Below are 16,205 nucleotides of genomic sequence, written 5' to 3'. Positions count from 1 at the left end.
TACGGGAGATTCCCCTACCCCACACGCTTTTCAACTAATAGTGATTTTCATCTCATGATTCTTATGATTAGGAGATACGGATCAACATAATACCTTCCTATCTACATGCCCCCGAAAGCGAAGATTTGACAGTTGCATGAAAATGATTAAATTCACACATACACTAGCATAATAAAAGAGTTCTTTTAATTTTAAGAAAGGTGTAGCAAGAGAACATCAGAAGGGTATTTGGTACAGTAGGAACTTGGTCAATGGTTGGAGGAATCTGCAAGACTTTAGGTTTGGACAAATCAGAAAAGCCATTCAGACTATAGGGCTAGAGGAACTGTGATACCTGTAGTGTCCCTGAGATCCAGGAAGACCTCTGGGCTATGCAGATGCTGATGCAGCCACCAGGCCAGAGACCAAGATGCCTTCAGAATCCCCCTGAAAACATTCGACTCAACCAAGCCTATAGGTGACAGCTGCTGTAGAGTCCAAGTTAGGTTTGTTTCTTCAGTATGGATACCCCAGTAAGTCTTTGGGGCAACTGGGGATCCGATTTGGGAAAGAGTGTAAGTGGAGGACCATGTATGAAGTTGCAGTTGCACTGCCAAAGGAAATACATTTTCCTCCCTAGAAGAATGCCTTCAGAACAACCCAGAAGGCCACATTTAATACAAGTTTCTCACACTCCTCGGTTCTGTGCCAGCGCGTGGTGCTGGGGAGAGCTGGCTCCCTGGTCCATCCCTCCCTCCTCTTCATCCCAAGCTCTACCCAGGTTCCTCATGCCCATGTATGAAGGTGTGTCCTGTGTACACACCACACTGCCCTCATCCCCAGGGGACAGCTGCTCCTTGGACACCCTGGGTGTAGAGATGCATATCTGCTGCTGCAGTGTGTCTTCAGGAATGAATGGAGAAGGGCCCAGTGCGGGGCTTAGAGGCAGACGGGAGCAACTTGGACAGAGAATTCCATTGCTCCTCTCCCTGGGGCATGGGCTCTGGACAGGAACGTCCTTCTGGCCCCATTCATTCCAGGTTTAATGATAGCAAGGTCTCTGAAAATCCACCCTCCCTCATCCATGGATTTGTGTAGCTTACATCATATATACACCGTTAGTCATTGGGGTTTTCTCCACAGTGGTGAATGAAATAACATTGGCTGTGCCATCTCAACCCCTTAACCCATGTTGCATCCTTGCTAAGAGAATTCTTGTAGCTAGTTTACGGGTGCAGATAATACCTAGGTAAATACCCTTTGGCTTTACACAGCAGCCTAGCTGTATCCTCACCGTGGCTGTGCCCATTTATTCATTATCAGCTGATTTACTGTTGGAACCAACTTTGATGGTAGGGCATTTGGAGAATAGTTTCAATGCCCTTCTCTTCCAGGTTTGGTTTTTCAGACAGTGTTTTTCTTTTCCCAGAACAGAGCAGCCTCTTCAAGCTGGTTTACCTCCTAGCGGGGCCACCTAGAGACAGCAGAGTGCCTCGGGCAGTGGGACCCAGCGAACCTAGAGACAGCAGAGTGCCTCGGGCAGTGGGACCCAGCGAGCCAGGGCTGGCAGGGACCCTGCAGCCTTGCTCTCCTCAGTTCCTCTGGCCCTCCCCTCCCGGGCCTGGTCTGTAGTCATCTCCGCCTGTTTGTGGAGCCAGAGCTTTAGAGCAGCAGGAGCATTTCCCCTGCATGGTGTTTTAATCTCTCAGTCTCTTCCTTTCCCTTGTCTTTCTTCCAAAGAACTGACATTGTAAGGCACTCCTGTCACCAGAAGTAGCAGAGGGTTCACCTAACTGCGCACAGCTGATCAGGTTCATACATGTTTCACATTTTTTAAATAAAGGTAACTTATACTTCCAGGATGTGGCATGGCTGCTGGCAGCCGAAGGTGCTGTGAAGAGCTGTGTCTCAGCTAGAGGAGACCGCACATTTAGGACCCAAGACATCTCGAGAGGTTTTTACTAGCTCGTGTTGGCGACAGTGTAGCATAGTAGTTAGCATGTGGCCAGGTGCCAGACTCCTGCATTTAAAACGTGGCTCTAGCCCACTCAGCATGACTCAGAGGTTGAGCATCGACCTATGATCCAGGAGATCGAGGTTCTGTTCCCAGTCAGGGCACATGCCTGGGTTTTGGGCTTGACCCCCAGTGGGTGTGTGTGTGTGTGCAGAAGGCACCTGATCAATGACTCTTTTTTCATTGTTCCTTCCTCTCTCTGAAATCAGTAAAGACATATTTAAAAATAAATAAATAAATCAATAATTAAATCAATCAATAAAAACGTGGCTCTAGCACTTCCTACAAAGACCTTGGGTGAGTTTACAAACTGCCTTTACTCATCTGACAAATGTAAATAGATGTTGTATCTACTTCTATGTTCTTACCTCCAAAGTGCCTGGCACCATGTAAATGGACAATAAATGAATCTTTATTACCTCTTGGGGTGGGCATCCAATATTTTCACATTCCTAAAATGTAAGGGTTCAAATGGATTAATAATTTTTAATAGCCCTGGAAATGCAAGGTTTCTCCATTGTCATTGCCTCCTCAATTTTAGTGTAACTTATGAAGATGACTTATGTCTTGTCCTTGGATCGAACTGTGGACCCCAGGGTCCTGTCTCCCATCCCTTGGTGCCACCATCAGACCAGCCCAGTGCTACATATCACTGGGGAGGAGACTCTTGTTACCTGTCCTCCTGTGAGCAGCTTCTTTCACTCTTCCTGGAAACAGACCACATTAAGGTTGCTTTATAAGATTGCAAATGCAAAAGCTGGGTGTTCCTCTCTCTTTTCCTCAGCTTTAGTTAAATTAACACTTACCAGTTGAGTGGATGAGTGGATGACCCTTTCCTTATTGCATGGTGGGAGATGCTTTCCTATTTCTGCCCTCTGTCAACCCCCTGCCTCTAGTAGCAAGTTGCCCTGTCTTGGTTTACTTCTTGGGTCTCACTGGTTTGGTATGACACAACCATAAGATTTCACGTCAACATTCTTGTAGTTGTCACCTGTCAACTCTGTCTCCATCCATACAGCAAAATGTGTGTAGATCCTGTGCAAAAGAGAGAAAACTACGGTCTGTCTCTTCCCTCTGACCCATGGTGGTGCCACAGAACCCCCAGCAGGGGGCAGCACTTGTCTGAGCCCTTTCCTTTTGAACATTGCTTGGGCCTGGAGAATCAGCATTTAACTGCAAAGAAAGACCCATGCATCAGTAATGTAATCACCTGATGATGAACACGAGGACAGATGCGTAGCATGTAACAAATGTCCTTTCAGTCACAGAAGATCTTATTAGGCGGAACGCTGAGCACAACGAGTGTGTGATCTTTTCCCTGGAGGAACTGTCCTTGCATCAGCAAGAAATAGAAAGGCTGGAGCATATTGACAGATGGTGCCGGGATCTAAAGATCCTCTACCTTCAAAACAATCTCATTGGGAAGATTGGTAAGTTTTCAGGACTTTGTTCTCATGGTTTCGTGAACATTTTGGTGGGAGAACTTTGGAAAGGGGAGTGAGTGTTATCCTTAGAGGAATACAGCAGCTAAGGAAGAATTACACAGGGAAGCGGACACAGCCATCTCTCAGAGGCTGTGTGTGGAACATTCCCGAACCTGTCCAGGGGTGGTCAGTCTCCTCGCCCCAAGGGACCTCGTCAGGGGGTTGGGAGGGGCAATAAAGGCAGGAGCACGGTAGTTGACCTGTATGTATGGCTGGGTTTCTGAAAAGTCTGCAAGGGAGGAGGGGACACGATCCAACATTTGTCATGGTTTGACATCACTATGAAACCGAAAGGACTTGGTATAAATTGAGCAAGTCCTCCAGGTTACCACAGCCTGTGACAGCTGTTCAGCCAGATGAACTGCTCTAGTTTGGAAAGAAATGAGAGGTAAACATAGGAGTTGGGCGGATGAAGGTCAAAATGCCAGCACTGTAAGTGATGGGACTCTTTAGAACGTGCGGCTGACACTTGCAGCCCAGTGGGCTTCCTAATGCCCCCAGAATGAACCCTGCCCGCCTGGACCCAAGCAGGCGACAACCACAGCTCCCCTTGCCCACGTGGCCCTTGCTTGTGGCAGGAGCAGAGGAGACCCTGCACCCTCTGCCCGCGGGGAGATCCCAGAAGCCAGGAGAGAGGGTGGGACGGGCGGGTGCGGTTTCTCCCAGTTCATCCAGGGGATTAGCCAGTCCTCCCCCCCCAGGCCATAATGAGTCGGGGAGAGAAGGGAGGCCTGTGGAGTCGTTCTAAGGGGGGTCCTGCCACATGGGAGCAGGAGGAGCACCCCCAACACTCAGAAGACGGACAGTGTATTTAGTGGTTAGAGCAGGCGCTGCCCTGACGTCAGGTAGATCTGGGTTTGAGCCGCGCCTCTGCCGCTTAGAAACTGTCCGAAATGAGATGGTGAAGTTGTCTGGGTCCTGGTCTTTCCGTCTGTAAACAGAGATAGTAGCAGCCAGCAAACACGGTGGGGTAAGGACTACAGGAGGCATGTGTGGAGTCACTCCGTATCCGTATCCGTAGGTGACACCTGCTGCCATTGTCCATATTGTCACTTACCCAGGGTGCCCCAGGCTAGCCCAGTGAAGGTGGGAGCAGAAGGAGAACCAACCAGAGCTGGAGGCGAAGGGGTGCAGTCAGAGTTGAGGAGGCAGAGTGAGCGCCAACCCCTGTAGGGTCTGGCCTGGAACCCAGAGGTCAGCCTATAAGGTTATGTTTTAATTCTTCAAGGTGGTGGGCAGGGGTCCTCAACAGGGGCTTTGGCAAAGTCTGGAGACATATTTGGTTGTCACCAGTGCACGTGTGTTTGGTGGGGGTGAGGGCCTGCTAATGTCGGGCGTGTGTGGAGGCCAGGGTTCTGCTACCACCCCAGGATGGCACCCGCACTCGAGAAAGTCACCAGGCCTACATGTTAGTGTGCCGGGGGCGAGAAACCTGGGATGGGGTTGCCTCTAGTTGGGTGGATGATTCCAAATTGGCTCTAAGTTTGCAAAAACCTAGAATTTGCATCATTTTTTTTGAAGATTTATTAGAATTCTTTATATTTCTTCAGAATGTTATTTTTGGCATCTTTGACTACCAGAAATTGGAAACTCGGGCACAGTGTTCAATTAAAAGGCTGTTCTGGAAAACCACCAGCTTTCATGCACCGGGGCCATTACAGGGCCGTCCTTGGACAGTTCTAAGAGTTCCCGAGATTTCACTCCGCACAGCTGGTCCATCACAATGACTAATTAGTGCATAGCATTTCAGTCCTTCCCAGAGCTGCGAGAAGGCTTACATTTTTGCTTCCAAACTGTTCTTAAATTAAACACCCTTTTAAATTTTAATAATGGGATTTTCAGTGCTACTCCACCCATTGACACTCAGGCCCTTGCTTAGCTAGTAAAACCATTTCTCTAGGATTCAGGCTTGCCCTTGTGCCCTGGGGGTGGGAGTGTGCCTTTCCTGAGCTCTGTTCCTCACTGGAGATACAGGTGGGCTTGGGGAGTGGGGGCGGGGAAGGCTCTGTTTAGTGTTGGTCCAGCTGTGAGCTGAGGACCCTCTGGGGTCCTGTTGAAGTGGGACTCAGGCCCCACCCTGGACCTATGGACTCAGAATCTGGGGCAGGGGCTCCTAGAACCTGCATTTGTAATGACTTTCCTGTGAGCTTCAGGCCTGGGCCAAGTTGAGAGCTCAGGGCTGCTTGAACTGGGGTGGGATAGGGCTGGTTATGCGCTCGGTGACAACTTCTTCCAGGGTGGCTTGGCTAGGATGCTCAGACCTCCTTCCCACTGCCCTCAAGGCGCTACGCTTTCTTACTTATGGAGCCTTTTTCCCTGACCCTCTAGGCCCTGGTTCTTGAGTTAATGTAGGACATGCTTCCTGAACAATTTTACCTTTGTCTACCAGATGACTTTTTTGGCTTTTAGAGGGTTAACCATATAACAAATGGGGGGCAGGAAGAGGTATTTAATCGTGGGCTGGCAATTTTAACGATGTTAACTTCAGGTGTTTGTGTTCGGAATGCAGAGTAGACACTCTTGTCCATCTAAACCCTTGTCGCTTAGTGCTCTGCATCTCTGTTGACTCTCAAATGTGCAGAGTACCTAGAGTACCTTTACCAAGCATCAGTATGGCCTAGGATAATCTAACTGCTGAGAGACACTTTAGTAATTTTTTTCTAAAATTTTCATTTTGAAAAATGAATAAATTGAGGCTTAGAGAGAAAAACTAATTCTTGGGTCTATGGTAACATATATGATATTTTGTAAATTTTAAATGAAATGGGACAATAAGGGTGATGGTTATAAATCATCATATTAGATCTTTATAGTGTCCCTGGAAAATGGGCAGAGGAAGCCTTCTCTAAGCGGGGCTGTCCAAGCACACCCTTCTCAGCAGGGTTTTTACACCCGTGTCACCTGAGAAAGGACTGTTCTTTCAAGTGTAGTGAGCATAGTGATTTACCAACAAGCTCTGGAGTCAGATTTTCTGGCTCTACCACTTAACCTTGAACAAGTGGATTAATTCTTCACAATTGGGTGTTCTCATTTGTAAAAGGGAGAGATTGATAGAGTTTTTACCTCATAGGGTTATTATGAGGATTAATGACATAATGTATGCGAAATGCTTAGAAAACCACATGGCACGTAATTAGCACTCGGCAGTGTTAGCTATGGTGTTATTAGCTGTTTTCAAAGGCCCGTTCTCCACTGATTACTTGACTTACTTATGGTTGTTGCTTTGCCTATATAAGCTTTCATATTTATTAAAAACGGTGATCCTGTATCAGGGTGACTTGGGCTCCAAGTAAGGAAGGCCCAACTCAGTGTGGCTTTCCAGTAAGGAAGCCGAGCATCTCATCCAATGATCCGTCTAGAGATAGGGCAGGCTTCATCTCTTGGCCGTTGATTCCTTCTCTCTGCTCCACCAGCTGTAGTGGCTTCATCCTGTAGCTGGTCCCCTCCTGCTTGCAAGATGACTGTGAGTGTCAATAGGGGAGAGTACTCCCTTCTTTTTTAACATTCAGCAGAAAAAGTGAAAGGAAATCCCTAAGCATGGACTGTAGATCTTCCCCTTTCATCTGGTCGGGAGCACTGGGCCTGTGTGTCCTCTCCCACATCGCATGGTTGCCAGGAGACGGTCATGGGCTGGTTCACTTGCACCTGAGATCCTGAGCTGTCACTAGCAAGGGACGTGGGATTGCCATGCACTGGCCCAGCTTGGTTAAGCCTAACCCTGGAGTCGGGGCTGGGAAGAGACGTGAGCAGAACTGGCTTGTGTTAGAAAGGATGGGGGGAGAAGTGGATGTTGCACAGCCAGCCAACAAAGTGTGAAGCACAGGGGTAGATCTGAAAAACCAGCATGGTTGGATAGCCACAGTAATTTTTAGATTCTCTTTATCATCTTCACAGTAGATTATGTAAAAATGTCTTTCATCTGGAAGGTTAATTACATTATTTTTATATTTCAGAAAATGTGAGCAAACTCAAGAAACTTGAATATTTGAATTTAGCTTTAAACAACATTGAAAAAATTGAAAATCTGGAAGGTAAGAATTTTCTTCTTATTTTGCGAATTAAAATTGAGATTTAAAAATTTCTTTAAACAGTATTGCTTAAATAATGTATTCTTCCATTTTGTGGGCTCTCCTGTTAGCTTTCTTGATGGTGTCCTTTGGAGCACAATTATTCTTTTTAAATAATAGCTTTATTGAGGCATAATTGATATACAGAAACCTGCACATATTTATTGCATATAATTTGATGAGTCTGGACATATGCACACACCTGTGAAACCATGACCACAATCAGAGGTAACAGACATACCCATCACCTCTGTCTTCTCTGATCTCCCCTCAAACTTCTTTTGAATATATTTCGGTTGCACTAGATTGATCCTCTGTGCCTTTTAGCCTGCGTTCCTTATCTAAACCTCCTTGTCTTGTTCTGCATTCTGGAAGCTTTCCTGTTTTACTCTGCAGGCTTCTGTCTTGCATTGTTATTTTTTTCTAAGTGTCTGGTAACACTTGGTGTCTGTTCATAATCACAGAGGATTTGGCTAACTCGGTGGCTGCAGGTGTGAGGTTGGGATTCCACGTCCAGCTCCGTGCTGGCTGGCCGGGCTGCTGTGGGCTCTGCGGGCGGGCAGGCCTGATGGCTGGCAGGCGGCCTTCAGGGAGCAGGAGCGGAGCCGCCCCACTCCCATCTGCCAAGAGCGAAAATTAGGGGGATTTTACTTAGGTTATGGTTGATTTTAGCTTATTCACCTCCTAGTGTAGAAATTGATATTTCAGGTACTATCAAAGTTATCAACAAAGACACACATAGTCTTCATGCATTTAAAATTTTCACCCTCAAAACCTAGAATATCATCACTACCCAGGCCCAAGCCCATGCCCATATCAGGGCTGGGACTGGAATGGTTCTTCCCTCACTGGTGTTTTTCTGCGGAGGAAATGGATTCATTGTTTTCTCCCAGCTACCACTCTATAGCCCTGTCACGACGTCTCGTGTAAGCAAATGGCATAACTAAATTTACTCAGTGCCCATGTTTTGTGGCAGTAGAATATCAATCTAAGAAGTCAGAGGACTCATTAAAACTCACTCTCACTTGTCCACAGCTTGTTATTTTTAGGAGAGGTTCTGAAAGGACATGGAAAATTATATTTTTGCTGTGTGTTTTGGTCATCTACCACTAGAGGGCAGCATTGCCACTATTGTCTTTCGGGGCTTTGGGAACCACAGCCCACCTCAGGCCTGTTACCTGGATGCTTCTTCCTTTGGTGGCCCCCTCCCAGCTCTAAAACGGATGCACTGGCCAGGGTGGTTTCAGGATGTGTATGGGGAGATGGGCACGGTCTTATCTGCTGGCAAACGTGCACCTTTTGTTTAATTTTAAAGATGAGAGAGGAGGAAGGTGGATATACACCCTTGGCCCACCTACTTGAGTAAATCTCAATATAATTTTAAACATAAGTTGTATTTTTGTTTGTTTTGCTGGATGGCAAAAAATAGCAAGTATCTCTTTCCTTTTTTCCTGTTGTGGAATCATTGGGATAGAATAAAGTACCTTCTTTTTCCATCCCTCCTCCTCACCCACCCTAACCTGGGAGAGGTGGGGTTCCTGAGAGTGTGAGCTCGCCCCCTTGGGAGTCAGTATTGTTGATTTTGGTGACCTTCAGACCCCATGAGTCACTGAGCTGGATCAGCGCAGAACAGGACAGGAAGGGTGGGACCCAGTTGAAGGAGGGAGCACCTACCTCTGAAGAGGAGGCTTTCTGAAGCCTGGCTTGTTCAGCAAGAATTATTCTGTAAGATGGCAAATGTGGTTGGATTTCTAATGTGTAGGCTGAGTAAAAGAAAAATTAAGAATTCACCATGCTGAAAAATATGATGAACATTTGGACGGTCCTTCATCTACATTATAGCAAAATCCAAAAATATATGAATTTTTGAACTTGTTGGAGTCTTTCAAATGCCAGCCCGCTCTTACACGAAAGAAAAACATAATTGAAATGGCTCCCAGAATCTGTCAGAGTAAACTAGGAAATACCCGGCAACCTGTATCTTAAGTTAGGTTGCTCCAAATATATCTTTCACATTTCACAAAATCCATCTAACATTTTTTCCCCAATGTAGAACAAACATACAGACGTAGAGACATAAACTTAATTATATTTATATACACATGTAGCTTCATATTCATTCTTCATACAGTGACTGAGTCCACAGCTTTATAATTTAATGACTGAATTACCAAGTATATTGACGCGTTTTAACTAATCCTTATTGTTTGGTGCTTGATGTGTTTTTAATTATGTTTGCTACTGTGAACAGAAGTGTTCTGAACAGCTTTGTACAAATTACCTGCTTTCAGTTGATGTAGCCAAATGAAATTCTGGATCCGGGGGGAAACATTTAAAAGCCTATTTATGTATTGTCAAATTGAATGCTGAAAAATTGTTGTCTTATAGGCTTAACAATATCTTTCAAAAATTTGTTCTATTGTTGCTAGTTTAATAGAAATAGCTGTTTTGTTGTCCTTTTTCACATATATGATTGTTTTTGAAGATGTGAAGTTATGAATTTTCTTCACCTGTGCAGTAGAATCTAGAATATACAAAAGTTTTTACTTGTTCTTGTGTATTTTGTATATTCATTTTTTAATGATTAATATGTTTACTGTAGTAATACAATCCATAGTTTAAAAGTCGAAGTGTGCTCTATACTTTTGTTGGAAAATAGCAGTCTTTTATTTCCCCCTCAGACCTCTGAGTCCTGCTCCTGGAGGTGACCACTCTCAAGTCCCCTCTGTTGTGCTCCATGTTTCCAAACGGTGCTCGTGCTGTGCTTTACCTGATGTTCCTCCAGGTTCCCATTTTGGGCATCGTAGGTTGACTTCCTGACATGGAAGATGCAGACCGTTCTCTCACACCGCCCCCGGGTTCTCTGCTCCCTTCTGCCCACCCTGCTTATATTTTTATATCACATGATGGGATACCATAGTGAGATATGGGCTGTGGACCCACTCATGGCGACTGGTGTTTTGAATGAACATGAACCATCTCACACTGTCTTCACAACTGCTGAACTGGGTACCAATACTCTTCTGATTCTGAAGATGAGAAAGCTGAGGCCTGTAACTTCCCCAAGGTCACACAGCAAGGCTGTGACAGTGATGGGATTTGGTAAGAGTGCAGTTAACCAGCAGACTTACACTGTGGCAACTGTTACTCCTGTTACCTGTGATTGCACACATTTTATTACCAGTGTGACTTATTTCTTTGTTTTCATTTCTGTCACCAGGATGTGAGGGGCTGACAAAACTTGACTTGACTGTAAATTTCATCGGAGAGCTGAGCAGCATTCAAACCCTTCAGTGCAACATCCACCTGAAGGAGCTCTTCCTCATGGGGAACCCGTGTGCTGACTTTGACGGCTACCGGCAGTATGTGGTGGCCACTCTCCGACAATTAAAGGTCTGGTTGCTGCAGTGATGCAGAAATCTCAGAAAAAGTGAAAACAAGCAGCTATAATAATTCCTGATTCATTCACAGCACTGTCAGGAAATGTGTGGCTTCAGAGAATGAAATATTCCAGAAAATCAAAAACCAATTCTTTGACTTACTGAGCCTTTAGAATTGTTTTAATTGCTTTCCTAAATCTCTGAAAAGTAAATTGCCTACTTTCCCCCTTTCTCATTCAGAATACACAGAACTTAATTTAATAATTTCTTGATGAATTCAAATCATTGTTATGAAGAACATTCATCATTACCAATAGTTTGGGGTTTCTGAGGTGGCTACAGTTATATATATCTTTGTATTTCTTAGTCTGAAACTGCTGTGTTCTTAAAACTTTTATAATTATTATTTTGTTATTGCTTTCTATTAACTTGTTCTCTATGTTAGCGGTTCTCAAACTTGGGTAGGTTCTGGAATACTTGGATGGCGTTTGCTGGCTGAACCCTCAGGGTTCTGACTGAGTGGGTCTCATGTGACACCTGAGACTGCATTTCTGACAGCTGTCAGGTGTCGCTGGCAGGGCTGGTCCAGCACCTCGTTTGAGAGCCCCTACCCTCTGTGTTCTTCTTACGCTATACCTGCCCTCACCTGGGGTCTTTGGGGCTAGGAAAGAGCATGTGGTTTCTGCCTGCGCGTGTGAAAGAAGTCGTGTTAATTTCTGTGCAGTTCCAAGGGTTCCCAGCCTGCGCGGGGCCCGTGCTCCTGCGAAGAGAACGCACAGGCGCGCTCGCTCCGATGGCATTTCCTTCAGCTCTCAGAGGACGTTTGGCTTTAGACTGCTGTGCACTGTGTGGCTGAGATTCTGGGTTAGTGGGACACATTTCTCTCATGTAAAATTTCTTCAGTTAAGAGAATGAGTGACTCAGGTGCCTGAATCTAGAATGTCTGCCTGGGATAAACTGTGTATGGGCTCAAATAGGTCCCAGGCTGATCATCAGGTACAGTGACTCCCAGAAAACAAACTGATGGGAACCAGAGTATCCCAGGGATGGGCCCTGTAGCGTCACGCAGGAGCCACTTCCCTGGGAGGTGCGGGGCACCCAGCTGAGCCCGCGTCCCTGCGGCAGGTTCCTGTGGCAGTTGGTGAGCCATCAGGCAGGCACCTGAAACCTAGGCCAGGCTGTTCCAGGTCCTTCGGGTGAAACATTCCTGATCCCCTTGGGCCCCCGCAGGGGGTGATCAGTGCACTGGGGGACGAGGGGGGCAGGCTCGGAGAGCTGGTGCTCCTTGTCTAAGCGGACACGCCGGGCGCGTGGCTCAGGTGGCACTGGAGTCTGCCAGTGAGGATGGTTTGCCTTATGTCTCCACTGGCTATGAGGGGTGCGCCTCATTTTTAATGTAGAACAGGAGAATAATTCCTGCCTTAAAAGAGCTCTGCGAGGCTTTCAATACATTTTAGTTTCTCTTTCTCTTTGCTGCAGCATGTGTGCAATGATCATGAATACACATGGACACTCTACCTCTGTGTCTCAACAATCCTAAATAAAGACCAAGAAATATTTTAATGAACAACTTAAAACTTAGTCTCTAGGGCCCTGGCCGGTGTGGTGCAGCAGTTAGAGCATCGGCCTGTGCACTGAAGGGTCACAGGTTCCATTGCTGGTCCAGGGCACGTACCTGGGTTGCGGGTCTGATCCCCAGCCCTAGTCAGGGCACATGCGGGAGGCAACCAATCGATGTGTCTCTCTCACATCGATGTTTCTCTCTCTCTCTCTCTCTCTCCCCATCCCACTCTCTCTAAAAATCAGTGAAAAAATATTCTCAGGTGAGGAATAACAGAAAACAAAAACAAAAAAGAACTTAATCCCTGGGTTCATTAGCCTATCTAAACTCAGGTGTGATTTTGGCTTGAAGGAAACGGGCCAGTTTCTAAGACTTCCTAACAGAAGTTGTCAAGTAAATTGAGATCCAGTAAGAAGACCCCTGGGACAGGTGCTGACAGACATGTGGCACGGTCCCAAATTTGTTATCAGCTTTCAATATGAGCTTTTCTGTTTACTGTCTGTGTGGTGATGGGGATTCATTTATCATAATATTTTAGAAACAAGAGGTCTAGATTAAATCAATATTTAGTTAACCCGAAGTAAAGGAAATATACACATGCATAATTACACACACACATTATTAAGTACATCCTTAAACCCTTGTGGTCCAGATACGAGTGAGAGAACAGCACCTTGCTTCCAAATGTTTATTAAAATTCCAATGGAAGAAATTATATATATTCAGAATTTTCCAAATTGTTTAGATCTTAACTCTAGCTTAAATTAGGTTAAATTTTTTTTTAAAGTTAAGTACTTAGACACAATTACTTATCCCTTTAAAGATTAGGTTTGAGTAAATTGGATTTTATCATTGCCGCCTCGTCTTTCACTGTGAAAAGAAACAGCTTTGGGAAGCCCGTCACTGTGTGGAGTATGCGTGACCCCTCTCAGGTCCCCATGTGAAGCTCTACTTCAGAAGCGTGTTTCAGAAATAAACATTAAGGAACACCTGGAAACTAGTATATTTTCTCATGAAAGGCAACAAAAGTCATGTGACTGATCATCTTTTTCTATCTTGCTTTGGCTGCCAGGAAGCTCAGAGCCAAATCTGCAGCCCACCTATAGTAGCCACGAGTCCTGTGACCAAAAGCATACTTTAAATTATTTGTTTCCAAATCTCAACAATTTAATTTTGATTTACAATGTAACCAATCCTGATAATTTTTTCAATTTTATATTTTTTCAATCCGTGTGTTTTTTCCTTTTGTATTCGTTCCCTACTGCTGTGGTAATGAATTACCACAAACATATGGCTTAAACAACACAGATTTATACTTACGTTTCTAGATGACAGACATCTAACACTGAGGCGTTGTCAGGACTGTGTTCTTTTGCAGGCTGGAGGGGAAAGTTTGTTCCTTGGATAGTTCAGAGTCTGGATGGTGCCTGCGTTTTTGAGACCATGGATCCTTTCTCCGTCTGCCAAGCCAGCAGTGTAGATCTCTCCCTAACTCTGACCCTGACACGTCTGCTGTCCTTCACTTAAAGGACCCTTGTGGTTGCCTTGGGCCCACCCAGCTAATCTGGATAATCTCCCCATCTTAAAGGCCTTCATTTAATCACATCTGCAAAGTCCCTTTGGCCGAGTAAAGTAATGTTTACCGGATGAGAACACGTCTATTCTTGGGAGGAGGGGGGCAATTTGCTGCCTACTACACACCTTTCTAAGTACCTCCCCTCTTTCTGTAGAATGAGGCTGGGTAAATAAATAGGTGTCTTTAAACCAGTAGCTTTGACATTGCAGGTTTTAGGTTGGGGGTTTTATTTGAATATTTCAACTTGGAAAATCACTATAGAAATGCCAGTGGAAACAGTGACCGTACAATTACTCGTACTCTCTGCGTCTTGGCAGAGGTAGAACGCGGGCTCATCTGTATTAAGGCTCCGTTTTGGGTAACGGATGGCCCTTCTTGTAGAGCGCATTCGAGAAGGGTCGTGGTTATACTTTAGAGCTATGGTTTGACTCAGGGCATCGAAAAGCTTGACATAGTGAGTAGTTATAGAATTAATATATTTTGAGAGCTTGTCATTAGTGATCGGTTTTAACAAAAGACCTACTTATTATGACCAATGGGGACAGTTTATAAACTGTGTTGATTGTATGAAATCAACACTGACTTAGATCAAAGGTTGTGATGTTTCCCGTATCACCATGGTGTGTTACTTATTATTTCTAAGTTTAAAATACTCCAATCAAAGTCAGCTTGGGGATGGCTGGAACTGCAGCCCTGGAATAATTTCCCTCTGCCGGCTGTGTTTTATTCAAGTGGTTGGATGGAAAAGAAATAGAGCGTTCGGAAAGGATCCAGGCATTGCAGAACTTTCCAGTGGTTGAAGGACAAATCAGAGAGCAAGAGCGAGCTTACTGCCTCAAAAGAGCCAAAGACAAGAAAGAGGCTCAGAGGAAACTTCAAGAAGAGCATGAACACAAAGAGAAGGAAAGCCACCCAGGCTTGGATGGGCGCTGGGACGCAGACATCGGCCCGACTCCGTATGTAAATTATTAGAATTTATTTTCCTGTTGAAAGCAGCCAACCATGTTCTTTTCCCAAGGTGTTCACAGCATCACCTACATTCCAGACAGTTAACTTGAAGAATATATTATTATATTGATCACTCTGGCAGAGAACATTGTACTTGGAAGGCTCTTGTACTGTCTCCAAGAACCAACAAATATGCTTATAAGAAAAGGCCAGTAACTGGCTATCAGCGCCAGAGAGGGACCAAGAGCCCAGGTGTAAGAGCATCACGTTCCCAGGAAATGTTTGCCTTGTCTCCCCACTCCTCCTCCCAGGCCCACATATCTGAAGTCAGGAGGGAGCCCAGTGAGATGGGGTACATGTCCCTCTCCCCATGCACAGCCCCGTTATGAGCTGGGAGAGGGGAGAAGGCTTTGGAGAGGGAGGGGAAAGGCTCAGTTTGGATGTAAGTCTGGAGTTTTGTTTAAATTGTAGACCTTTTAACACCTGAAAGTGATCGTTAGCTGAGATGAGACTGTCCTTGAAAGGGAGCTGGGATGTGCTCAGGAGTGGGAAGAGAGTTCTGAGCAGCAGATTAGAAGGAAGTGGTTGAAAAGGAAAGTTTTTGTTCATTTCCTAATGAGTTCAACCTATTTCACCAACCAGCTACATGCATTTATATGCATTTTGCCTTTGGAGACTTTTGCTATTTAGCTGACATTTCTATAGTTTTTTTAAAGTACAATTATTTTTGTTTTTTAAATTAGATTGCAGAAGGTAAAAGTAAACTAGTCACTTTCTTTTAAATGAGAATGGAACCAATTATTTCCATTACAATTAGCTAGACTATTATAGCATATTAGATCTCCTAAATAGATTGTTTTTATACCATAAAGAACTATAGCTATATGGCAAATCTTTTATTTTTAGAAATTTATATTATGTAGCTTATTAAGCTATCTAGTTGGATTTTATAATAAAGAATCCAAGAGGAATTTTACTCTATGTTCTGTTTATACTATTTAAATTTCATGCTCTAGTATTTTTGGTCCATCCCTTCAAAATCACCTTATTTGAAGGTCAATGAAATGAGTCTTTTGTGACATCTCATTTCAGTGAAACATTTAATAAGTACTTACTATTACTTGGTACTAAGAGCTTCCTGTGGATTTTTTTCATTTAATTTCATTTGGCAACAGAGTGTATATTCTAGGGCTAGG

At 44.8% G+C, this 16,205-nt stretch overlaps 1 protein-coding gene across 6 annotated transcripts in view; it reads left to right on the top strand.

Moving 5' to 3' along the window:
• DNAAF11 (dynein axonemal assembly factor 11) overlaps window positions 1–16,205 on the top strand; it is a 51,032-nt gene that overhangs the window by 4,286 nt on the left and 30,541 nt on the right. For 5 of the 6 annotated variants that reach the window (XM_081117419.1, XM_081117423.1, XM_081117420.1 and 2 more), the window contains 4 exons: window positions 3,256–3,423; window positions 7,431–7,508; window positions 10,765–10,937; window positions 14,794–15,017. In XM_081117419.1, coding sequence (XP_080973545.1) covers window positions 3,256–3,423; window positions 7,431–7,508; window positions 10,765–10,937; window positions 14,794–15,017 — 643 coding nt within the window. Of the gene's footprint in view, window positions 1–3,011; window positions 3,424–7,430; window positions 7,509–10,764; window positions 10,938–14,793; window positions 15,018–16,205 lie in introns of all 6 variants that reach the window. The other variant, XM_081117424.1, reaches the window with a different exon arrangement.

This window comes from Miniopterus schreibersii (genome assembly GCF_964146895.1).
Source record: "Miniopterus schreibersii genome assembly, chromosome: 17".
Lineage (NCBI taxonomy): Eukaryota > Metazoa > Chordata > Mammalia > Chiroptera > Miniopteridae > Miniopterus > Miniopterus schreibersii.
This window is presented reverse-complemented; position numbering and strand designations above follow the sequence as displayed.